This window comes from Squalius cephalus (assembly GCF_949319135.1).
Source record: "Squalius cephalus genome assembly, chromosome: 13".
Taxonomy (NCBI): Eukaryota; Metazoa; Chordata; class Actinopteri; order Cypriniformes; family Leuciscidae; genus Squalius; species Squalius cephalus.
This window is the reverse complement of record NC_137134.1, coordinates 28079719-28106675: the sequence shown is the minus strand read 5'-3', so window position 1 is coordinate 28106675 and position 26957 is coordinate 28079719. Positions and strand designations below refer to the sequence as shown.

At 38.1% G+C, this 26957-nt stretch overlaps 1 protein-coding gene across 4 annotated transcripts in view; it reads right to left on the bottom strand.

The window, feature by feature from the left end:
- Positions 1-1076: 1076 nt before the first annotated feature.
- The window catches only part of asic1b (acid-sensing (proton-gated) ion channel 1b), a 178056-nt gene continuing 152175 nt past the window's right edge, over positions 1077-26957 (bottom strand). For 3 of the 4 annotated variants that reach the window (XM_079890643.1, XM_079890645.1, XM_079890642.1), the window contains 9 exons: positions 23828-23978; positions 18617-18744; positions 15263-15413; positions 12511-12567; positions 12131-12284; positions 7334-7425; positions 6645-6724; positions 4100-4201; positions 1077-2053 (listed from right to left, as the gene is read on the bottom strand). In XM_079890643.1, the coding sequence (XP_079746769.1) occupies positions 1958-2053; positions 4100-4201; positions 6645-6724; positions 7334-7425; positions 12131-12284; positions 12511-12567; positions 15263-15413; positions 18617-18744; positions 23828-23978 (1011 nt within the window). In that variant the 3' untranslated portion in view covers positions 1077-1957. Of the gene's footprint in view, positions 2054-4095; positions 4202-6644; positions 6725-7333; positions 7426-12130; positions 12285-12510; positions 12568-15262; positions 15414-18616; positions 18745-23827; positions 23979-26957 lie in introns of all 4 variants that reach the window. The other variant, XM_079890644.1, reaches the window with a different exon arrangement.

Below are 26957 nucleotides of genomic sequence, written 5' to 3'. Positions count from 1 at the left end.
TCTAATGTTACTGAAAGAAATGTTGACTCATGACGATCTATAGGACTGTGAAGCTCTGGGGGTGTTGATGGACTCGATCTACTCCATCCAGTGTTGCCAGATGTACGATAATTATCGTATTTGTACGATAATTTTGACCTCTGTACGATGTACGATCAATAATGGAAAAAATCCTATAATGTACGATAATTTCAGAACTGTGTGACACTTCAAATGATGGTCGTTGTAATCATAGGGCTTATCATTGATCTAGCTGTGCATTCTACGTCTACCGGGGGAAGAACGTGTAGAGAGAGGGAGCGAGAGACCTTGCTGGTGCTAGTGTGCCTCACGAAGCGCATGTAAGGACCCAACCAATCAAATAAGTGCGGGTGGGCTTTCAGGTTGGGATGTCTGTCATTTTCATGTCGTTGACTCGTGTACGATAATTTTCTTCCAAATACGATAATTTTGAGCTTCTGGTACGATACTTGGACATTTCCAATCTGGCAACACTGACTCCATCTGTGTTTTGATCATCATTGATATAGTCTTAGACAAAAATGAGATTTTCTCAGCTTTTTGCTCAAAATGTTGCTTTTTATTAAACTTACCCACATTCAAAAGAATCCATGAGGCTAAAATAAAAAGTTTTTTGTTGTTGTTTAAAAGCAGAGGGCTTGTTCTTTTGATATATTTCATGTTCAGATATTCATACAACAAAATATTCTAGGGGCCATGAAAATTTTGTGAAAATGATGGCGGTGACTGGCAACTTAAAAAAAAAAAAACCGCTGGTGGGGAAAGAGCAAACAGTGTGAAAATGAAGAACATCAGGAGAATCCACTAAAAAACACCAGCTGATTCAAAGACGGCAAGCAAAAGTGATGAAGGAACGTGAACGTGAGTAAAGAGAAAACAATCCTGCAGCATTTGAGATGCGCAGCTGCTTTCTAACGCAACTATTCTCACACATTTGTAAGAGTAACTCAAGTGTAACAACATCTTTTGGGGCCACTGTCTTCCTTTGAGGACTTTCCATTCACATCTATTGTTTGTTTGTCTAATCCTAAACCTAAAAATAAAACTTTTTGGCATTTTTAGATATGAATTTATACATTGGTTCGTTTCTCTTTGAAACGTCGTATCCTTGTAGAGATGTTCTCACAAGGTGCTTTTGACAGCTTGCTATTCTTCTGGGGTCACGGAGAAATTTCATCCCCACAAGAACAGCAAAACCTGCACACATATACACACTTAAACAAACTTTACACCATCTTCCAACACCTGTATATAATTGAGGCAAGCTTGGCGATAGTAATAATGAAATCTAAACAAAAATAAAAACATGCACAGGACGACCAGCATGCATTTACAAGATGAGGCCTGTAACACAATGTTATATGGGACCCGAACCCTCCAGCGTCCCGAATGACCCCCCATGACGCATGTAATGGTCACCTTGTTCGGGAAGTTACATACTCGTGAGATACACTGAGGCAGAATCGATCCAGCAATGAGGCTACATACAGTGAATAAGCGCTATATTTATCTACTGATCTACATAAGCCACTGGTCTGAAGACAGTTTAGAGCCGTCACTATGTACACAAAAAGGCATCAGGGTCCAGCTGCGAGAAGCTATTCGATGTCCGATTCACATTATGTGTAATTTGGCGTGGGGAAATCGCTCCACATTTACGAGGCTTCAAGGAGTTTTGTTTTTGAGGCAGTATTTCCTTTAAATTCTTCAAAAAACATCAAAAGTTTTGCACATTTCCATGTAACGTGTTAGTGAAAATATACTTTGTTGATTGGTACCGTTCCTCCGAAGTCAGGTTTTATCTCAGGACATGGTGGTTTTCCCGTGTGTAGCAGATCCAGAAGGTTTCTCTGTAATGTCCGGTTGTGAATGGAGTCCGTACTGATGTGATCGGCTTTGGTTGTTCTCTGTCAGACAGGCTGCTCTGGCTTTAAGCTCAGCAAGTGAAGTCCTCGAAGTTGCCCTGGCCAGGATGGTGAGGTAGCATGTTGGCTGGGTAGTTTGACGGGGTACGAAGGTTGTCACAGGGTGCCTGAGAGGAAAAAGATCATCAGAAACTGCACAGTATAAACTGAATTGTTTTGAAAGTAGTACATGAAGCATTACACAGTATCAGAGCTTGACAATAACACCTGCCAAATGTGTGTGGATTTCAGCAGTGGTGTGTAATGCAGTCACTCCTACTTTGGCGGACTGAATTATTATATATATACACATTTTTTAATTGAGGTCGTCTAAGGTGGTCTCTGAAATAATAAACTTGGATAAAGTGCAATGTAGTGTCAAAAATCTTTTCAATAATACATTTTGATACTAAAATATCTGAAACGCTTACAAAACTCATTTTCCACAGAATAGACACCTGATACGGCACTGTGCTTTCTCAATCTCTCATCTCTCTAACAGCAACACACAAACCCGTCTCTCCTCACTCACTCGTTCAATTTGCTCCGGATGAATATTGTTGGCGTTACAAGGCTTGAAGTTTGGCGTGGGATTGCGCATCATTTTACTCATTCCTGCAGATTTTGTACTCACACCTAAATTGCGTGCGCATAAAGCCGCCTCTCAGCAGTAAATTTAGTTATTTTTTGCTGCTTATTGCACTTAAACTGTCAAATACACAAAAAATAATGTCAAAATGCTGGTCATGGTGAGGATTCACATAAACACAGTCAGTTATATTTTAAATGAATGTAAACAGTTGAGAAAGAAAATGCATGTGTAACAGCATAATGAATCATAATGAGTCTTAAAGTGACAGCGGCCTAATATACCTGCTGCTAAAATAACGAGATAATAATAAAAATATCTATAAGGCTATCTTTTCAATGTCAAAATTGTGGCCAGTATGAATGTTGAGTGTCTAGTAACTTTGGAAAACCACTAGCCACAGTGGATGCTGAGCAGAAAAGTTAAAGGAGAACTCCGGTCAATTTTAACATTGAGCTAATTTTTTTGTACATTTGGAGTGCTGTCAATACAGAGAACAACGACAAAAATCGGTGTTGCCTACACCGAGTTATTCTATTTTTAAAATTTGCACCCTGTTGACTTCAATGGGGCAAGTACTAAACCTGCTTTTAGCCTCTTAACATCCTTGATGTGTCATTACAAGTGCACAGAAAATGTGAGTGATTCCTTCTGAGTGAACACGAGTGAATCTGACTGCAGTAGATGTGAAAGAAATGTATAAAAATGATGTTATTTAAGCCAGCGCAAATACCTTTGTTTACATCCTGTTTTTCGGTTGAAGTCCAAAGTAGTCGATTGCCGAGTTCACGCGCGTGATCATAGGTATTAAACCTATGCGTGTGAACTCTGCAATCGACTACTTTGGACTTCAACCGAAAACAAATAACATCATTTTTATACATTTCTTTCACATCTACTGCAGTCAGACTCACTCGTGTTCACTCAGAAGGAATCACTCACATTTTCTGTGCACTTGTAATGACACATCAAGGATGTTAAGAGGCTAAAAGCAGGTTTAGTACTTGCCCCATTGAAGTCAACAGGGTGCAAATTTTAAAAAAAGAACAACTCGGTGTAGGCAACACCGATTTTTGTCGTTGTTCTCTGTATTGACAGCACTCCAAATGTACAAAAAAATTAGCTCAATGTTAAAATTGACCGGAGTTCTCCTTTAATGTCAAGCCCTGTACAGTGTGGAGCAATAAATATTTCAAACGTAACCTTATTTGTGCATATGTAAGTTGCCATCTTCAATTTTGTATAAAAATGCCTGAACTTTTGTCAGTCCAATCAAACAATGACTCAAGATTATGCTAAAACACAGTTGATACTACTAGTTCAATCATCACACTGGCAATGGAAGGTCAAGTTGAGCGCATTGCATTGTGGGCAGCAACTGCTCTGTTGTAGCTGCATTAAAAAAAAAAAAAAAAAAAAAAACCTGCATATTGTGCACATACTGATATACATATATATCAGTATACATACTGAATACGGCATAAATAGTAGAGAAGTATGGCAGTATGCTATTCCGAAACAGTCTTTATTGTGTGTTAGTATGAGTTTATCGGTCAGCACAGATACTGGTGTGATAGTTACTGACGTGACGCTTCACGTCGTCCAGGCTGAGAACAGCTCCTCGCTCATTGTTGTCTCTCCGCTGGTGTTTCTTCTTGGCGCAGCGACACAGTTTGAACTTGATCACCTGCGAAGAGAGAAAACAGACTGCTGTTCAGTTCACACTATGGTATCTGCTGTCTGTAGATGGTCATGAGGAGAGCAGTTGATAAAGCGTTTTTGAAGGTTTTAAGCTTCTTGACAGATTTACTTTAGGATAAACAATTTAATTAAAAAAAAAAAGAGTAACAGAAAATCTGAAGCAAATCAGAATGTAAACAAATATTCATCCAAATATAACAAGTAAACAAATATAACACCCAAAGATAACCATAGAAAAACATCCCATGTGACAATAAGCTGTACGTGGATGACAGGGATGTTTCCAACTAAAAACTTGTGGGTTCGTAGATGTAAGACAATCAAAATAAACATTTTCCAGGAAGTCGACACTTTCTTCTGTCCCCAAACGTTGCTTTTCTAGAAACAGACAGAAACAATAAGACGACGCAGATCTGAGCTTGTAACTGGGGCATTTCCCCCCATTCCCCATGAGGGCCTCCTGACACACAGAATAACATGATGGATGGATGATGTATTGTTTCAGTTTGAACCAGCCAGATTATATAAACACAAGTCCTGGAACTGACAGTATTTGTGCCTCATTTCCAGCAAACGACACCAGTTTCCACCTGCCATATCTGACAGGTTGTCTTCCATCTGTGTCCTAATGTCACTGGTAATACTTAAGAGCCTGCCGTTGAGTCTGAACCAGACTCAAGGGAATTTTTACATTGAGTGTCAATCTATCAAAACTGTGGAGCATTGCACGGTTCATGTATATTTTACCACAAGAATGGTTTTGGGTAAAGGATTCCCAACTGAAAGCTTCTATTCTGGAATGATAAATCAGTAAAAATGGCTTCAGTTTCTCAATTGCTAAATAAATGAGCAAAACTATCATAGTGCTTCAGAAGACTTGATCCCAGGCCTTAGTCACGAGTCTCACGACCTTCAAGTTCACCCAAAAGGTTTGTACATCAACATCATCAACATAATGTGTTATTTTGGTCAGAATAAAATAACTATATTGGACTGTTTAAATTTTTTATCTCTCTTATTCTGAAATATATATATATATATATATATATATATATATATATATATCCCCAAGTTTCCCCAGTGGAAACGCTTCCACTAAACTTTGCTGCATTCTACTGAAGAAAAATAACTGAGTTCAAACAACGTTAGGGTAAGTAAATTATGGCAGGTTTTTCATTTCTGGGTGAACTATGCCTTTCACATCTCAATCTGTCTCTTCCAGCAGAAACATCTTGAAGGCTTGTGCCTTTGCTTTTGTTTTCCACAGGCTAATATGCAGCGGTGCAAGTCAGCACTTCCTGTAAAAGGTCACATGATCTGTTATCAATCACTGCCATACAGAGATACCCAAGGATATGCCCGGAACAACAGACAAGAAAAATAGCTCTCCTTGCATCTCCCTGTTTTTTCAGTCATATGTTTTTGTGCGTAGCAGTACTGGGCGTTTCACAAAAGATTTTGCTGCTGATATAACATTAAGAAAAATCATGAATACTGTGAAGATTTATGACTCACAATGCACAGGTATTTTTCAATATTTTAGGCCGTATGCTCAAAGATACAAATACATAAATATATAAACTGAGTTTGTAGCACAGAGGTTCAAGTCAGCACTTCCTGTAAAAGGTCACATGATCTGTTATCAATCACTGCCATACAGAGATACCCAAGGAGCGCCCGAGACAACAGACAAGAAAAATAGCTCTCCTGGCACTGCCAGAGTTGAAAATCATCAATAGGAGGAATAATATCGCAAGATTTGTTACGCAACATCGCCCACCCAAGTGTGTAATACTTCTGCAGATGAGACCAATGGTTATCAATCATCGTAAACAAAATCAGAGGACAATATTTGTCGACATCTTTGCAGACGGCAGGTTGATTAAGATGCTAATGACAGAGCGTGTGCATGCACACTAAAATTATTTCTTCGTAATGCCTGAGGCGCTGCATCTGCCGACAACACTGAATCCGCAGCTCGCTTTGAATATAATTCTTGTAGTTTGCTTCTGCTTCTGCTCTGCTCTGCTTGCTTACCTGCTGAATCACCTCTTATCAGATCCGACGACAATTTTCCCAATCAAGAGATAATTCCAACATTCGCCTTCAGGGTATTGATAACTCAAGAAGCAATCACATCATAGGCAAAGGCTTGGTAAATAATAATATATTTACACTCCGTTCATTCAGATTCAGATTGTGGCAAAGGGTCTAGAGTGAAAGAAAGCTCCAGTGTTTAGAGAGCACTGCTTTTGTGAAGGTCATATCAGACACAATTACTGGGGGGAGGAGAATATAATGCCATTGTGAGTGAGTGAAATTTTCACAACCGTGAAGTTTCAGGGTAAATATTTCCGAAGGGTCTTTAATACTTAGAAAAAAGAAGAAATAACAGGTGCAGGTTTGGATATGAGTCATGGAGGTCTTACCTCGTACAGATAGTCAAAGAGCTCCAGGACGGTTAAGATACTGGCCCCGATAAACAGCCCCATCTGTCCTCCAATGTCACCTGAAACCGTTTAGCTCAGTCATTAGTCAGCTCAACACACTTTACTAGCTTTGTAAAATATAGGGGACGTTTACACGACAACGATATGCTTAAAACGGAGATGTTTTTCCTTTGAGTTTTCCTCGTACAGATGACACCATTGTCAAAACGATCCCCATTCACACGGATCCGCGAAAACGACTAAAACGCTGTATTCTGCTGCCAGGCCATTAGATGGCGATGAAACACTATAGACTGAACAAGTAATACGCATGTGCATGACGTCATCGTCTTCAGAGATGCCCGTTTTTGTTGTTAACAGAGAGACCATTTTCAAAAACTTGCACTTTGAAACCCGTTTTCAAAAGTTAGCATTTTCAGGCACCCAAAACGCTGTTGTCGTGTAAACAGCCCCATAGTGTGTGAATGAATGGTAAAATCACAAGCTGCTGCGTGTAATTTTTTGATGTTCAAATAAGTGTCTAAAGTCAAAATAAGTAGCTTTGATTTTCTTAAAAGTGAAACACTGATTTCTTTTGAGAGAGCTATTTTTGGAAATAATTATATTTTCACAGTGAAAATGTCAAGGAATCAAATTATTCTCTTGACGTCTGGGAAAGTGCCGCTCACCAAGAAGGCCGGCTAACTCGTAGGCTTTCTTCTGCTCGATGGTCTCGTAATTCAGGGCCTCGAAGAAGATGTCCAACACCATGATGTTTTCTCTAAAAGGCAGAACAGAAGGGAAAGGTGAGGACTTCTCAACTGAATTTACTTCCACAACCCTCCCAATCCTTGACACCATCCCTCCAAGCATCGATCCACAATCTCTGCCAATTTCACAGCATTTCTTTCTCTTATCGGCCTGCTGTAAGCAGCTGGTTGGAGCCGAGCCAGCGGAGACCTGGGGCTATTTTAGACACAGCTGGAGTTGAATCTGATTGCCTCAGTTACGTTTTTGCACCATCAAGCCTTGGCACTTCAGAGTTTACATCATATAGTTAGAATGTACTCTACTTCTTAACAAAAATAAATTGAGTTTTTATTAAGGGGAGACACGGCAGGCAAAAACTTTTTTTTTTTTCACTGGTCAATTTTGAGATTTTGGCCTATTTGTCTTCAATAACATGTCTTTTTTCAGACTTGTGGTGAAAAAAGTCCAAAATACACATTTAGGTCTTTATTTTACTACACCTTTTTTTATTTGCGTCTGTAGATTTCTCCTAAATTCAACAAAAGTTGGCGTTGTAAATCAACATGCTGCTCCACGATCGCTGTCTGCACCCTGTCATCACATACACTGTTGGAAAGCTCTTTCTCTCCTGTACAATGTTGTCGGATCCAAATATGGTAATTTCCTTTTTATCAGCAACCAATTGTGAAAGTTCAATGGGGCATTTAACTCTAAAAGCGAAATTTTAAAGTCAATTTTTATCAATTTTAAAGGCCATTTTCTCAAAATGGGTTTTTTTCTCATACTCTGAGCCAGAAATCTCCACTTCAGCAGCACTTAGACATCAAACTTTCCAGTTGTATTCCTATCTATATACTTAAGGTTTTTACAGAGGGGCTTGGTTCATATAACATTCAGATTCTGATTTATACAACATTTTATACCTAAAAAAGGGGCAAAAATGAATTTTTTATGGCTGTTTACAGTTTTTTATGACTAATGGAGTGATAATAAGAGATATTCAAAATCCCCTCAGTAAAAACCTTTGACTCTAATATGTCAACAAAATGAAACAAGAATTTTGAATCTGGCTTAATCCAATGTTCAGATTTCTCTTCTGGAAATATATGCAAATTAGCATATATTTAATGAGATACTACCTAATTTGCATATTTAAACATAAATATTCTAAAAACTTGTAATACAAAAGATATTTGTCTTAATGCCAGTAATCAACTGGGGAAATGTCATGCTGATATCTATTAGTTTTTTTTGTTTTCCTATTCACCTGGGGTGTCTCCCCTTAAGAACATTTTCTACACATATTCACTGCACATGGTGTGAGAGTAAAAAAAACAAATCCTCACTGACTACATATTGAAAGTTTAATTAAGCTTCAGACGACAGCTGCAGTTATTTCATGAGTGTTTGCCCAAGCATTTCAAAGATACCTGGAAGCCAAAAACACTAAAAAGGTTAGCTTTAATGGTGCTTTTGGAACAGGTTTATCGACGGATGCTAATGAAGTGCTACTTAAAAGCCAAGCATTAAAAACACCATCTTCCTCCTTTAAAACCCAGAGATTACATCATTTGGGTTCAAAGCATCAGTCTCCCTGCTTTAGATTAATACATAACCCTATTACTGTCAAAGATAAGTAGATGAGATGGCAGATCTAAGATTACGTATGATTCATTTCCTAAATTTAAGAAACCATGGCAGAGATCCGATTTTGAGCCATTTCACTCGAAAGTCATCAATATCTTTGGGAACAAGCAGGAAACTAAACAGAGGCATTCATCCGTAGTGTTCAGAAGATTAAATTCCCCCAAGTTCTTCAGTTCTTCAACTTCTCTTTTCCCGTTCTGAATGTAAAATACTGCAAATAATTTATAACGGTTCCACACGACTTGTCGTTTCATTTCTAAATGCAAAATACTGCAAATAATAGTTCCTCTCCATTTATTTCACACAAATATAAGAAAAGGGTTTCATGAAAGTTTTGATTGTCACTGTTTTATACATTCAGGCTGACAATAATTTCACAAATGAAATGGCACAACCCATTGCTTCAAAATAGTAGTTAACGCATCGGCTGAAAAGGAAAGTCATTCTAGTTTGATGAAAATTTTGGAACACAAATTTTCATATTAAGAAACATATTAAGAAATAAAATGTTGACATTAAATCGTAACATCTTAGTATGTAAATCAACACTCCACACTAGTATAATTGCCTGTTGAAAACAGAAGCAAACCAAGTGCAGCAACTTTCTTGACCTTGCTCTGTAAACTTAATTAGGATTCGTGTTGTTCCAGATGGTTGCGGATGTGGAGATATTTCCTGACATTTATTAGAGTGTTTGTCAAGGCAGTGATGTGCTACACGTCTGCCATGCTGTTCCTGGGGTTTTGAACTGCTTGGATGATTGGCTGTCTGGATCGTGTGTGATGGCAGACAAAGATCCTGGTTAATTACGGATGAGGCGCTAAACAGCTGCCAGTCTGGACGATTAAACATGCGAGGTGAAACATTTAGGGCATCACAAACAACCAAAATCACACATAAACTTCACTAAATTTAGTTTATGTTTAAAAAGGAAACGAAAGAAAAACATTTGCCAATGAGGGCAGAAAAATGTACTTATTTCAAGACATATTCTCTGAAAATAAGTAGTTTTCTTTATTATGTTTTCAAGTAAATATCAAGGGTGCTCCGACTAATCGAATGCCAATCATTATCGGCCGATAATAGCCTCATATATTTTGATCTGTGGTCGCAAGGCCGATTGACGCAAAACTTGCGAAATAATTTTTCTGAGCAGCTAAAATTGCTTCACCACATTCACCGGTCTGGCAGTTCTGCCAGGTGTCTGAAAAGGACAGTAAATTTACAACATCTTTGCAGAGAGCAGAGACATTGTAATGACTGCAACCCTACAGCAACGATAGCAAGATTTGAATGCATTTCTTTCCTTCACAGCAGTGCTCTTTCGTTTCTCCCTAAAAGCCAAAACTTGACGTCCAAATCAGCTAGATCAGCGATTATCGTAAAATATAGTCTACTGTTGATACACTGCAGGGTGTGCTCGATAATAAAAAGAGTTAATGAACTGCATGAAGCTTTGAAAGTTATACTATATAACCCAAGCGGCTTTCTGTGAGTGTGCTCTGAGACAGAGTGGAACACGGACAAGCGAAGTGAACTTTGGGTTCGAGTCTAAAAGGTTAAATACACACAGAAATATGTCAAAATGCCCAGCTTGGTGAGTATTCACTTAAACACTGTTGGTTATGTCTTAACTGAAGATAAACAGTTGAGGAATAAGTCGCATCAACCCGTGCATTCGGTCTTAAAGTGACAGCAGCCTAATATTCCTGTGTCATTAATGTTAATCAAACAACAAAAGACTCATTGCTCTTGAACACATTTAATCTATATTTAATTTACACAGTGAAGACTATGCAGTGGTTTTACATTTGATTACTCTCTATTGATAAAGTTTTTTATTATTTCACAGAAATCAAGCGTAGCGTTAGTTCTGGCAGGTCACGTTAGTCAAGCTCACATCAGCTGACTCTCAGCTGATCCACATCTACCTATAGGAATACGACGCCTATCACCGTATACATATATAAGCTACTTCAGTATTATCAGCAGCTATCGCGTTTCTCAGGAGCTAATTACACTCCTCCATCCCCAGCTCCTCCTCTCGCCCAGTCAGGATTTGGCATTCTGATTCCCCATGAATCAGAATAAATTCTCAAATGATGTTGTACTTTAAAATCTTGAATTAAATATATTTGCAAACATTCATGTTGGTTCTGTTCTGTTTACCCCAAGGGGGGTTATTGCTGCTCCCCCTGCTCTTATCCAAGCTAGGCTGCATGGATGCACAGGGAGTTCTCGCCCCGAGAACGGAACCATACCGCCAATCCAAACTGAATGCTACAGTAACTGTCAATCGTATTTGACGGTAGTGGTCCTGACAGAAATGCTGTATTTCTTAAGCTCTTAACGGTTCATAATCACCTCTTAGAGAGGGAATGGAATATGTTGAACATGTTGCTTGCCAATAAATAATGAGTTGTCAATTCATGATACTTTCTCATCTCATAATTTATTTATACTTAAAATGCATTGTTGTTAAAAATTTATTTTGGTGATCTGTAATCTTTTGGAAGCCAATACGGCTTCCAGTAATTGGTGATCGGCCCAAAAATCCTGATCGGAGCACTACTTAGTAAATATTTATCATTTTAAGTGTCTGCACAAAGTTGAGATAAAAGTGTGCAGTGTAAGATTAGTAAAATTAACTGTACAGTATTTTGGTTTAATGAGATTTTGGAGCTACCTAGTGTCACGGTACGTGTAACCACACTCATGAAGATGAAGATTAACACGTTAGGAAAAATGACTTTAATAATAATTATCTTGAAAACAGGAATAATTCACACAAAACACAAACGAGAACCGACAAACACTGAGGGAGAACCGACGACTTATACGCCAGAACCAAACAAAGAGGCTGATGAGGTAATTAACAGAACACAGGTGGAACCAAATGAACTAACCAGAACATAGGAGAACTGGGTCACAGAGAACACAACAGATTAGACATGTGACACCTAGTGCAACATGACAGAAATATAACCCAAGCCATCAACAAATGGTCACGTCGTGGCCAAAACACTGGGATTTGGGTGATTGTTTCGCTTGAATTTCAATACAGCTTTATAGAGACAAGCAAGACTCACGCAATGTACTGCTCCGACTTGTTGTACTTCTTGGCCAGGTATTTGGCGGAGGCTTTGCTGGGGATCTTGACAAAGGACAGCTCTTTGCCATAGCGCGTCATGTTGCACGGCGTCTCGCACACGCAGTAATCATTGTCTCTCTCCACCAGAAAATCTAGAGCCAGAGAAAAAGAAAGAACATTTCTCTTAACTTGAATGAAAAACAATGGGACAGACAAAGAAGTATAAAAAGGCCTGGGGAAGTGGACGGTGAGGTTAGGAGGGGTCATAAATCGAGCTGTCCCATCGTGGCCTCAGGTTCAGCTATCTGTAATGAGGACCGGATGGGTTCAACGAGGAAAATCGTCCTCTAGACTGAAAGGTTTCTGCAGATTTCTTACCTAGAGCTGGATCTGCACATTCCTTATACTGCTCCGGGGTGCAATATGGAGCGTCTCCTAAAGACAGAGAAACAGAGTCTATACGTGAAGAACACTCTCAGAAACAGCAACAGTAAAATATCATTTTAATTTGATCATCTTTATCCCATGAAGCCTGCCAAGGACTTGGTCATATTTAACCCCCAAATCAAAATAAATCATATTTTGCATTAAGAAAATGAAGCCTATTTTAGGGTAATTCTTTTGCAATTTGCATTTAATAATAATTAAGCACATTTTCCCCCCCTCAAAATCTCATTACTGTATTGAGTGTGGACACTTACTTCAAGTTTTCTTGTCATTATTATTACTTTTAATGATGACTTTTCATTAGATTCCAATCACTGAAATAAAGTTATGAAAAGCATCTTGTCTGGACACAGTGATTAATTTATTATAATTAAGCATACATTTTTTTTTTTTTTTAAACGACTAATTATAATGACAGATTTCTACAATTTATATTTTCTTCAGGCAAAATATACATTTCTGACGTTTTTTTGTCTCAAGAAAAAGTATTTGTGTGCTGCCTTTAATTTATGCTGATGTCAATATAGAGACAAAAGAAAATTTTCATGACTTTATAACAGTAATGAGAATCTAATGATAAGCATCATTAAGAATAATGGGAATTATAAACAAACCCTAAAGTAAAATGTCCAGACTCATTACAGTGATGAGAAATGTGCTTAATTGTTATGCAAATAACAGTTACTATACAAAAAAAAATCTTTAAAATGCTGAAGCAGGCTTCGTTTTCTTCATGCATAAAGTACTTTCTCATTTTATGCTTTATAAATAAGACCTGAAAATGTTTTTTGTGTGATTCACCCTTAAAGAAATGTTGAAGATAAAGAACAAAAGGTGTGCCGTAGAGAGGGAAGAACACAATGTTCTGGCTAAAGGTGAAATGAAGCGGCCTCTGTCTGTCTGTTAATTAAAACGTGTCTCCGTCCATCACGACGTTGTTAGCGCCGAACCTCTCTTCAGAAATCTGATTTCCTCTTTTAATTAATTTTATTTATTCAGGTCTTGAAGCTTCCTCGAATAGCTCAAGGACTCTATCAGTGAGAAGCGAGGGAAAGAGCTCATACCGTGGACGAGATGCTGAAAGGAAAGCATGTCTAGACAACGTAAGCAACCGAGGCGACAAGATTAGAGCGTTCCCGTAATAATAAACTAGTTTGCTTATCAAAAAAGTTGTCAAAATTAATAAAGTTGGCTTCAAATCTCTAGCTACAATAAACGGTCTAACAACATTGTCCGCTTGCAGTGTAGACAGCTTTGTTGATTATAACTGGAGCGTTCTAGTTTTGTCACACCGTTTAAGATACAGCAAATCACTGTTTGACACAGTTCAGATCTTGTTAATGACAAAGTCTTTAGAGATGATCAGAGGGCTGTATTTCAAACAGACGTTCAGAGCTCAGCGGGGTGCTGGTTTCTAACAGGGCTGCATGAAATTATGGTTTTCTACTCGCTGAAGTCGAAATCCTCTTACTTTCAGTAAGCCGAAAACTAGCAACTAGAATTAAAGCAAGACGTGCTAAACAGCTTTAGGAGCACAGCGAGGGTTTAAAATCATCACAGGCTTAAAAAAGCAACGGCTCGAAAACATTTCGTTCTGAAAAGGAATAACAAGCCACAAAATATGAGACACTAATTTACTTCACTGGTGGCAAGAATACACATTTAAATAGAGACGTACCAAAAAAATGCTGAGTAAAACTAAGTCCTTAATTCTAGTTAAAGATTTTAAGATGGTTTAACCGAGAATCGTGATGCAGAATAAAACCAAAATGATGAACTTCAGGAGAAATATTTACGCTTACATTTTAAATTTGTATCTTTTGGTGCACACAAGAGATTAAAGGGTTAGTTCACCCAAAAATGAAAATAATGTCATTAATGACTCACCCTCATGTCGTTCCAAGCCGTAAGACCTCCGTTCATCTTCAGAACACAGTTTAAGATATTTTAGATTTAGTCCGAGAGCTCTCTGTCCCTCCATTGAAAATTTATGTACGGTATTCTGTCCATGTACAGAAAGCTAATAAAGACATCATAAAAGTAGTCCATGTGACATCAGTGGCTCGATCTTAAGTTTATCAAGCGACGAGAATACTTTTTGTGCGCAAAAAGTAAACAAAAATAACGACTTTATTCCACTATTCATTTCCTTCTCTCTGGGCCTCGAGTGAGTTCACGTAGTGTAATAGCGCATCGCTTCTGTGTTGTACGTCACACGTAGGCTCACTATTGGCTGACGCTGGTCATGTGTGATGCGTGTGACGTACAACACAGAAGCGCTGCGCTGTTACACTACGTGAACTCACTCGAGGCCCAGACAGAAGGAAATGAATAGTGGAATAAAGTCGTTATTTTTGTTTACTTTTTGCGCACAAAAAGTATTCTCGTCGCTTGATTAACTTAAGATTGAGCCACTGATGTTACATGGACTACTTTGATGATGTCTTTATTAGCTATAAAGCTCTCGGACTAAATCTAAAATATCTTAAACTGTGCTCCGAAGATGAACGGAGGTCTTACGGGCTTGGAACGACATGAGGGTGAGTCATTAATGACATAATTTTCATTTTTGGGTGAACTAACCCTTTAACACAGATAACCAGATATGTGCGCTGTGTAATAGATCTGTTGATGGATTTCTTCATGTGTGTGTGTGTGTGTGTGTGTGTGTGTGTGTGTTTACCGGGCATGTGCACCATGCGGCAGTTGCAGTTCTCCACCAGATAGCGCGTCTCGCAGTCGATGCGGCAGGCGGTGATGCTGTATGTGCTGAAGAACTCCGAGTCCATGGGCGTAGACTTGCAGTCGCCCCACGGAGGAGGAAGATACGTCAGCTTAACGACAGGAAGAAAGACATGGCAATAGTGAATTACTGTTTTTATCTTAGGTGAATTACTTATAAATATAATTATGTAAAGTGCAATCACATTACACAGCAGCTGTACATAGGTAGCAAATCAAATATTGCTCCTCACATGAAGTGTGTACGTGAAACTCAATCACAATTGCTTCCGATGTTACCATGTTGCTAACAGTTTAACAATCTAATGAGCATAGAAATTCACAAGTACTACTATTTTTATTAAATTAAATACAGGAAATCAAGACCAGGCTTAAAACAATCTGTTATGCTGCATGATATTGCAAACTGGTAGTTGTTATCATATTTTAATTTAGTATGATCATAAACTCACTGGTTCGTAGCACAAATAGTTTTACTGTTTATTGCACTTTGGTATTCTAGTTATTTACCTATAGCAGCAAATTAATTGGAAGTCTCGTACATTCACAGAAAATAGCTTGCTTCCGCATTGCAAAATAAGGTGGATATAGACGGTATTGGCATTTCTCGTAATTTTTCAAACTGAGCTCATAAAAATACATTATTTGATGCTGCCTTTATCTTAAAAGGTTGAATAATGCGGCCAACATTTTGGAACAGCCTTAGCATACATCTTAAAATTATGTCTAGGTAGGCAGCTCACTCAGCTTTGGACAACGCTATAATCCATGAAGACACCTCACTATCAGCTTAAGAAATGCACACACACACACACACCATAAACAAATGCTGCATATGCAATAAAAATACACACACAAACTCCAGACACAAAAGCTTAGATGAGCTAATGCTTTACATAACGCCACTGCATATGATTTCACCCCTCAACCTACATAAAGCCTTTAAGCAATGTTTCAGATTCACAACAACGCAAGCTCTACCGACAGCACCTGACATGTTGACTTCACTCTGAAACCTTGTAAGCTGCCAATATAGGCAGCATTTCAGGGTATTATAGGGTGGTTTTCAACACGAGTGCTGTTCAGAAAGACAGGCGGCATCATTGTGCCATGGGCTCAGTGGAAAAAAAAGGACTTAAAAGATTTTCCACCCTGTGGTGAAAATCAAGTTTGTAATGTTGTTTATATATCTATGTGGTGTTTTTAATATGCTTAATATATCAAAACATGTGCAAATTCATAAGTCAACACCATTGCTAATTATTTTCTCTTTAAAACGCAGTGAACCAAAGACAGTCTCAAAAAAGCGCGGTTTGAAGTGTTTAGCAAATCATTAACTGCGAACTAGCAGGGGAGTCTCAAAAGAAAGCCAGGTTATGCCGGTATATTTTCTGTTGATATGAAAAATCGTCTAGATTCAGCAATATAGCGGGTGAATTATGTATTTTATGATGTTATGATGAACTATATGCCTTTTTCCACTGAAGTTCTGAGTTGTTCAAAACGTTTCTGATGATTGTTTAGAAGGCAGCTGTCTGACTCTGAGATGGCGAACGAGAACATAGTTTGTATGACATTAGCAACACATTATTAGCTGTTTGAGAACATAATTAAGCAAAAGGCTAATCATATTAATTACAGTCATGTGTCCGACATTGTAAAGAGCGATATCATTGTGCATCGTATACCTCAGAAAGAGTGCCGAGAGAATCTCTGAGCTGGTGTGAGTGAGTGGAGGCGGGGCTCATTTGCATATTCAGTTATCTGCGTATACTAAATGAAGCAAGGGTGTAGAGTTGCATTCAAGCTATTTTAAGGCTTTTTTTTTTTTCTCAGGAAAAAAAACGTTTCAATATGTCAATTTGGTCAATTTGGAGTTTTAAGGGATACAATTATTGACTACAGGGGGACTTTAACTATTTCAGCCTAATTAAATCCAGCTAAAATGTGTTAATTGTAACAAGTTTATTTTTAGTAAATATAATTGAAGTTGGTAAAAAAAAAAAATTGCATTATTGTGTGGATTTAGAACAACACAATAATTCCTGTTAAGCAGGGCCGTCACTGGCGGGGCGAAAGGTGGTGAAGATTCAAAGGGCCCTGAAATAATTGATCTCTCTAAAAATCTTGAGATCTATGGTTATCTGTCTGTAGGGTTACAGGCATTATTTGAGTAATTGAAGTGGATTGACTTAAGTTAACTCAGATGTCCATGCAGACATTATTCGATCTGCTCCTGTCGGCCCAGGGCAATCTGAGCGCCACATCCATTAGTAAATACGGCTGTCAATGCTAAACGCTGACTGTGTGAACCATGACGAGAGTGACAGACAGAGATGGATGCTAATCCTGTAAAAGCCACTGACATTGAATCTTGGTGATGCATCTGGAGAAGCAGACTTGATCTTTGTGTAAGAGGAAAATAAATGAGGGGAAATGTTACTGAAATCAATCCACCACACAGGGGAGATGCACTGACCTCCAATTACAAGGAGCAGGGAGCCGTCTGTGCATATCAACCAGCTTTCTGTCTGTCTGCAGCGAGTCAGATCTTCTGCCCGTCTCTTTGACGCTCATTTATTGATCACATATGCCTGGATTTCACCTCTTTCTTTCACTCACAGAAACAAAGCTGCTGTTTTTATTTTATGACGTGGCCTTGCCATGAAAATTATACATGGATTCTGAGAATCCTATAAATAAATAAGATTTATTCCAGACAGCAGGGTCGACCTGTGTCGGCCGTTTGCTCTCATTTGAAAATCAAATCATGCTTGTGGTGGTGGGAGACCAAATTTCTTCTTGGGTGAATCTCACAAAGCTGTCCACATCCTATCTCACCTCATAAACAAACAAAAAAACAGGAAACTATGTTTTGAATATTGAAAGCCTACTTATGACGCCTATTTTATGAGCATGAGATTTTGCGTTTTCATTCAAATTAGGCAGATCTCACTACTAAAATTGGACAAAAGTATCATTAATTACCACAATAGGTCTTGTTATTCTCTATAAGTTACCTGATAACAACTACTACCATTATATATGAATACTTTTCATAAAATATAAGGAAAATTTGAGAATTTGGGTTGAAAATTCCTCAATTTGCATCAAAATAAGAGTCGTGCTACTTCACATTAATGCATTCAAAACAAACAAATGAATGAATAAAAACAAGCAGCTGTAGAAACCAAAACCAAGCACTAAAACAACAGACTGACACAATCGGCGGCCTGTGCGCTTTGAGACGAGTCCAGCAACTGAGAAATTGACAAAAAGAACAATCATTTGGTACCCGCTGTTCTTGGCAGGAGACGAACGTCTGGAAGCCTGGAGCCACTCCGAATCCCAGCTGATCGATGAAAGGCGGTTCATCCTGCGTGTGGATCTGGACTTTGATTCCCGCCTCGAACGACGTCTCATCTGAGAGAGAGAGAAAATGAGACATGAAGACTGAGACATGTACTCAACGCAGGTGTCTCAGAAGAACAGATGATATCAGATCAGATGGGCTGCTCTTTCAGTTTAGATCACAGCATCAAACAGACTCAAGTAAAACCCAAGAGTCTTTTTTATTGAAAAAGTAAAAGAAGATTGTTTGAAGAAAGTCAGTGGTGTGACTAAGCAGACAAACTAAATCCAAACTACGAACCCTCCAAAAAAGCATGACTTCTACAAAAACATGACATAACAATGTGACTATAGCAATAAAGCAATGCAATAATGCAAGTTTAAACATTCAATATTCAACTAGGGACGTTTGCAAATATTAGGAGACCGCTGGGAAGTTTAAAAAAAGCATCAAATAAGTAGAAATTCTTCTACCACATGACGCTTTGATAAAGGCGAAATGTCCCACATCCAATATGAATAAAAACAGCGTGTAAGATCATAACAATATGTAGTGATTGAGATAAAACATTGTGCATGAAGCAACAAATAAGGTTGAGTTTAAACATTCGGCTCTAAACAAGAGAAAATGGCAGGCGCATGCAGTTTATATGCACAATACAAATTAGCAAACAGGCAAACAATTTTCAAAATGAGAAAAGACATTAGACAATGTAAAAAGAAAACAAACCAAAAACAAGCTGGCAGGAAACCAGACAAGTCTCAAGATATTTCAAACCGTTTGACGTCTGTAATATTTCGACATTTATCCATGTGTCACCCACAGACTGTAAACAGGAATAATCTTCAGGTTTCTCTATGGACAGCTGAGCAAACACCTTTGAGGGTGTTAGCGCAGATTATAGGCTGCGTTTGACACTAACCAGCCTCATTTAAATGCTTTAAATCAGCATATTACTATCGAAACGCTGGCGTTCTTCCACAGCCTGCTGGATTTTCATTCTGTCAACAAATCGGCCCACATGTGACACTGCTAATGACTATTGTTGCAAATGCAGTTTCCAAACACATCATCTACACAGAGGAGATTCAGACGTCTCCCACCTGTTTTATTGCCATTTTTCCCTTTTAAACATCTGCTTAATGATCATTACAACACCAACAGAAGAACATGGGGGGAATTATACAGCTGAACACAGTAAACTCACAGATGCCCTGGTTAATGAATTGTATATTACCAGATGATCTAGAGAGAGAATCATCCAGCAGACACAATGAACTCAGTTTAAAGTCAATAGCAGGCTTTGCTAAACTCAACTCGTGTTTGTAATTAATCTTGACTAGTCAGGCTTCAAGATTTTACACTGTACACTCTGAGGCAACGTTCTTATGTGCATACAAGATTACAAGATTGGACAAGTACATGACAAGAGGAGCTTTCAACCTGATTTAATAACAATTTGAGGAAAGGTCGCAACATCTGGTGAAGTCGAAGTCTGATGCCCGGTTTCACATATAAGGCTTAAGTCTAGTCCCAGACTAAAAGCTGTTTTAACTGAAAGCATCTTGCACTGACGTATATTAAAATATGTAAGTGTCATTGCGTTGTCTCAAGATGTACACCAGTAATGTTTTTTTTTTCTAAGGCACATTTATAAAAGCTACTTAAATGTCCTATTTTAACTAAGGCCTAATCCTGGCTTAATCTAAGCCCTGTCTGTGAAACCATTTAAACCATTAAAAAGTTTTAGCATTTTGAAAAACTTAAAACAAAGCCAAGTTGATGCAAAATGAAGACTTGACTCCACTCGTTCAACATTTGCAACTATTTTCCTCAGATGCTGAAACTTAAAAAAATGAATGTAAGCTCATGAATATTTAATTAGACAAGCAATAGCCAGTTTATGATTGGTTTTCTGACGCTAAACGTCTTGCCAAAAACTTCTAGCACTGCATTGTTTCATGCTGTACCTCTTTGGTGTCTAATTCAAGGTTAGCAGCGCGTCATAACCCAGGGTTAAAAGTGTGACCCGTGTATTAACTCAGGGTTAAAAAGACATTAACCCCGGGTTAAGCGCAGAGTGAAAAGCCTTAGAGAGGAAGCAGTGCAGTGTATCTGAAGGAGCCTGGCATTATCATGACTCCGAGACAGCTGCTCTGTAATTACGGTGAAATCCAGTCAGCAGTGGAGAAGATTTCAGGACAGCTCTCACCCGAGTAACCAGAGAGCTGCTTGCAGGATGTGATTAGATATCTGAGACCTCAGAGTGCACCTGCCGTGTGGAGAAATTTGAAGCAGCGCGAGCAGAACTCTTTGGGAAATCACAGCATTATAAAAACAATCTCAGTAAATGTCGGGTGGTGACAGAGGCAGGTGTGCAGGGTTTCCCATCTACCCCCTCTCTCTTTTCAATCACAGTGGTGTGAAGTTGTTAAATGGGTCCCACTGAGAGACAGACGCGAGCGAGTTTCACTGGACGTGTTGCGTCACATGTAATTGGCTTGCGGAATTGCAGCTGTAACGTGTGTTCGTATATTTGCCATTTTCTGATCAATAGGATCCAGCCTGACGTCACTTTCTGAATCATGAGTGCTCGAAACCGACTGAACTTTACTGGAAAGGTCACAGACGTTTTCTCCTCGCAGCATTCTGACCTTCAGCCGGCAAACATATCCAACGTCACTTGTTGTTGTTTACTGCAGTGTTGTGTTGTTCGTTTTATTTAAGGCTCAGTCTGATAAACTGTTCTGCGTGTTGATCTGGTTTTTATTGTCGTTTTATGTCAAGAGCTCCGTTCCAAAAGTGAGCTCCCTACCTACATAGACAGCATTTTAAGAAGTCATAGGCATAGTTATGAATCCTTCTAAGATACCTAATGTTGGCCAAATTGTTTGTCTTTCTTTCTTTAAGGCAACATCACCTGTATTATTATCCCAGAATAAACTGTAAAAAGCTCAGTGAAAAACAATTCAATATGGCGGACAAGCCAAGACAAAACTCCACTGAAAAATATTAATACAAATTATTTAAAGACCATCTAGCCTAATTATGGAACCTTTTAAGATGCCTAATTTTGGTCAAATCCTTGATCTTTGTTTCTTTAAAGTCCCCCTGTGGTGAAAATCAAACTTTTAATGTTATTTATATGTCTATGTGGTGTTTTTAATGTGCTTTAAGACAAACCATGTGCAAATTCATAAGTCAATGCCATTGCTGAGTATTTCCTCCTTCAAACTGCAGTGAAAAAAGACAGTCTCAAAAACGCGGTTTGAAATTGTTGTTGTTTCAGACATCACAAACTACATTGTAACCAATCAGATCAACGTGTGATCATCAAGGAGTGGATCTCTGAGCTGCGGTGAGTGAGTGGAGGCGGGGCTCATTTGCATATTCAGAGAACCGCGTATGATAAATGAGGCAAGGGTGTAGAGTTACATTCAAGATATTTTAAGGCATAACGGATTTTTTTTCAGGGAAAAAACGTTTAAATATGTCATTTTGGTGATTCAAGGTGAGTTTTAAGGGATAAAATGATTGACTACAGAGGAACTTTAAGGCATAAAATGGTTTAATCTAATAAAAAAAATATTATTTTGCCTATGTTTGTTTCAATATTAGCAACACACTAAGAATAAACTCCATTGAATCGTCTAGTCGAGTGTTTCAAACCAGTTTATATTTCAGTTAGGATACTGCCTAAAAAGGGAGCTATCTATGTAGGGGGTTTATGCAATGTTTGGAACAGAGCTAATGTGCAAGTGTTTTTGTGTGTCTATGCCCAATAGCAGTATTTTCATTGATTTGCATTAATTCTGTCCCTTGCGGTGAGCTTTACAACATCATTTAACAGTTCATTCACAGTCCGTTCAGTTTAACCTTTTTGCTTAATATTAAAGTCAGAGCGCCAGTCTAGCAAACAAAGATTAATCCTAAACTAAACCCTCATAAGCAGATTATTGACGTTTAGACAGCTTTTATGCAAATCTGCCAGGAAAAATGAGTGTATTCCCAAGAGTTTCAGCTGGAATCATTTTAGTGTGAATTTCTCTTGGTGAATCAGAAGTGTAAAACTAGAGAACTGTTGATCTGATCTGAAAAAGATTAGGACTGACACTAACTGTTATTTTACTAAGAGTAATCGGTCGATTATTTTGGCGATTAATCAGGTATTATTTGTGGTAATAAAATTGACCTAAGCAAAGAGCTAAGCCTTTAAAATGACATAAAATACACATAGAATAAAAATGAGGCAATAATATTTGGTTCAAATAACGTATCAAAAAAGCAAGTAATCGTATGGTTTTATAGATCAACACTGTTAAAATACATAATATACATAATATGGACAATCGTCTTATGTACATTATGGATTATAACAAATGTGCCTGTAGAGGGAGTCTGTTGTTGTTACACTTTATAGCAATCAAATCCTTCAAATTTTGGCTAAATGTTTACGAAAGTAATACTACAGCCACTACAGCATCTTTATAAATACACTGATGCATTCTCCTGTGTTGGCATACTGTATGGTTTATAAATTATTTATGTTACAAATTTGATGAAATTGTGCATATTGTGTTCCCAGATAAACGTTATTTTGGCTTATAAGCCAACTTAACTCACAGCATAAGCAGAGATGGAATTTGAGATGCTCCACGCATGTAAATGATAAGCAGCAATTACAGTGAACGGAGCTGCTCTGAGACACACTTAACCTACACGCATGCAAATAATTTCATTTTAAACCTGCAGCGCATATATTTATTTAATTGAATCACAGCCTTTGTGAATTCACAATGGCACTATGTTATAGTATGGTTTTTAAATGTTTTTAATACATCATGCAGCCTTACAAAACGGTCTAATAATGCGGTTCATAGATTCTCGTCTGTGGAATGTGCTACTTCTGGTATTCGACACGGGTAAAATCAAGGAATCGTGACAGCCCTAAAGAAAGGTCTGTCATTCTTCAGGGGAAATAATGGTTCCACCTAGATGCAATGTAAGTAGTAACTTCATCTCTTCTACAGTTCTTTAGGAGATGTAAAAACAGACACAAATGAGGCAATTGTTTACATTTGTGCCGGTCAGTATGATGGGATCTCATCTAAAACAGAGAAGACACATGAGTTTACTGGGGTTAGTGAGTCGTACCGGTTTCTCCCCACACGGGCAGGTACTCGTCCTGCTGGATGTCCAGCATCAGCTCCAGGCCATTACCCATCCCTCCCTTCATAGTGACCAGCAGTGGCCGTCCGTCCTGTCCCGAGTTGAAGGTGTAGCATTTTCCATAGCGTGTGAAGATCTGAAATAAACAGAGATAATTGTTTAGCAATGATGGATACATTTTTTTGTCTGTTACACTTTTCTCACTCGTCAAAAGCAAGCAATAGACAGAATTGTGTTTAAAGATTTTCTAGTGATCACAGCCACATAAATTCATCAAATGCTTGTCAATAAATGTGGAATTATTATAAATAAAAAGTCTAGTTATAAGTAATACAGTTGAGGTGTTCAATTTATAAAGGCCTTTTATTCATCTTAATTGCCAACTGAAGTATATTCATTAAAGTTCAAAGGTACTTCACAACAGGAATGACTCAGTTGCACTTCCCGCTTTAAGTCAGGTTTCAGGAAATGGTTTGATTAATTATAGAGCATCTCTAACTGGAGACGTAGTCTACTTTCGGGCAGAGGTGCTCATGCTGCCAGTCTTAATTGAAACTGAACTAATGGACATCTAATCAGATCACAGAGAGCAGGATATGGAGTGTGGGGCGTCTCAGAAACACAACCTCGCTGCGGGACCACCTGATTACCATCGTGGACAAATACGAGAAATTTTAGTTGGGAGAAAATGAAACGGCCACATCTTTAGAAAACATAGTAACAAAAGAAAATGGCAGCAGCTCTCCAGGGAATGACATCAATGTGAAAGAAATGCAATGTGTTACAGACAGCTTTCTCTTTGAGATAGAAACCTCTCAAAGACATTGAAAGATGTGTCAGATATCAGTTTGTGTGTGATGAAATGCTGCAGACAGACAGATGAATGGTTGATTCAGCTAATGCACAGATGGAGCATTTTACACATCCTGGCGAGGACAAAAAAAAGAAAAAAAAAAGGAAAGAGATACAGATTCTCTTCTGAGTTTCTATGAGATTCTAGACATCCTTGGGTCAATGACTGACATTCTTCAAACATGCTTTTAAAAAAATGCCAAAACTGACGCATTGCAATGAATCATACAGTAAAAGAATCATGTTCAGAATTAGCGGCACAAGGCCCATTAACAAAACAAACCACAACACTTTTCTTTTTTTTTTTTATAAAATAAATGGTAAATGTATTTTTTTGTGTTAATTATATAACTCTGTACACATGTACAAATGATATTTTATAGTATCAGTATTATAATTAAGACTAATTAAGAATATATAAGAAATATATTCATAAACACATCTGTTGTAAAATGATGGTCATTTACAACAGTCATTCAACAAAACCAACGCTAGATCATTTAATGAAAATTTGACAAGTAAAATTCCCAACCAAATGCCACAGAAAACCAAATATTTAAGTTTGCAATGCATAAAATAAATACTTATTCATGATCAAAAACTCTAGCACTGTCCCAGTTGGGCAAGTGATAGTTCAGTTAAATGGGTAATTTTAATTCTGTCATCATTTACTCATCCTCAAGTTGTTCCAAACCTGTATGAATTTCTTTCGTCTGCTGAACACAAAATAATATATTTTGTAGAATATAAGTAACCAAATAGTTGATGGACCTCATTGACTTCCATAATGTATATTTTTCCATACTATGGAAGTCAATGGGGTCCATCAACTGTTTGTTTACCTATATTCTTCAAAATATCTTCTTTTGTGTTTAGCAGACGAAAGAAATTCATACAGGTTTGGAACAACTTGAGGATGAGTAAATGATGACAGAATATTATGACAGGTGATTATAGGCCATATCTCAAAAAACTTGTGTGCTGCTTACCTAGACAGCATTTTGGGCAACAAACAAAGTTAAAGAATCGATTTGAACGTTCAAAAAGCACATATGATGCCCAAAAAGAACATCCACAAAAATGCTTTTAAAAGCTCTTGCCTCTTCCAAACAAACATGTTTAAATGCATCAGAGCAATTGTTCTCTTTTGCCATTACCGATAATAAGTGCTCCAGAGCTTCTTCAACATCTAAACTACTCCTGATGAGATAACAGCCTATGAAGCATTTAGCAAACATAAGCAAGGCTGTTGCCAAGACAAGTTGCTGTGGTAACAGTGGCAACACAGAGTAGTTGGTTACGGCGGCGTTGACCTTGGGACCCAGGAGAGTCGATGCTAGTGGAAGTGTTGTGGAGTTTTTCTGAGAAACTTCACAATGAAGTTTCCTCAGCGAGGCCGTCGGGCCATTGAGTGCGGATGCCTGCTCGGTATTTCAAAAGAATGTGCCTTCATGACGACCTTAATATGCTAACAAAGCTTTTGAAAATGTTCACAATAGCCAAAAGGCTTCACAAGCCGCTCTACAAGGAAAATGAGTCAGGAACACACTGTATGTGTCTGACTGGAGTATTTTTGAGTTATTTTGAGTTATTTTGAGGATAGAAATTCACTAGTTTTCAAACTAGTGAATGGAAAGACTAGTTTTCAAACTAGTGAATTTCTATCCTCAAAATAACTCAAAAATACTCCAGTCAGACACATACAGTGTGTTCCTGACTCATTTTCCTTGTAGAGTGGCTTTTGTGAAGCCTTTTGGCTATTGTAAACATTTTCAGCATTCATAAAATTACTTAAATTACTTTATGTTAAGGGTTTGAACACATCACTAAACCCTAAATCAGAGCAACAGCACTGGTGATGCTTCACCAAAACAACACTACCAAATAAGTAATGAACTCAAACGGAGCTCTAAGGTGCGTTAAATTTTTAGTGCGAAAGCATCTTGTGTGTCTCTGTTGCTTTAATACAAGAGAACAGCTTCCACTGGGAATGAAGACATCAATAATACATCATCATTTCTGCCCTTTGTAAAGGGACTTTATGAAAAATGAAACGGCTTTAAAACTTTCTGGACGCTGAGGGGAGTTTGAGGGAGCGAAACGCTCTGATCTCCCAGTAGGACGCTGTCAGTTGGCACACGCTGTTCAAAGACTCAGTTTACTGGAAGTGACTCACAGGGGAGGCGCGGAGAACTCACAGTCTTAATCAGCGGTTTCTTTGAAAATTAAATAAAGTCTGTGTAAAAAGCCATGAGTACTTTAA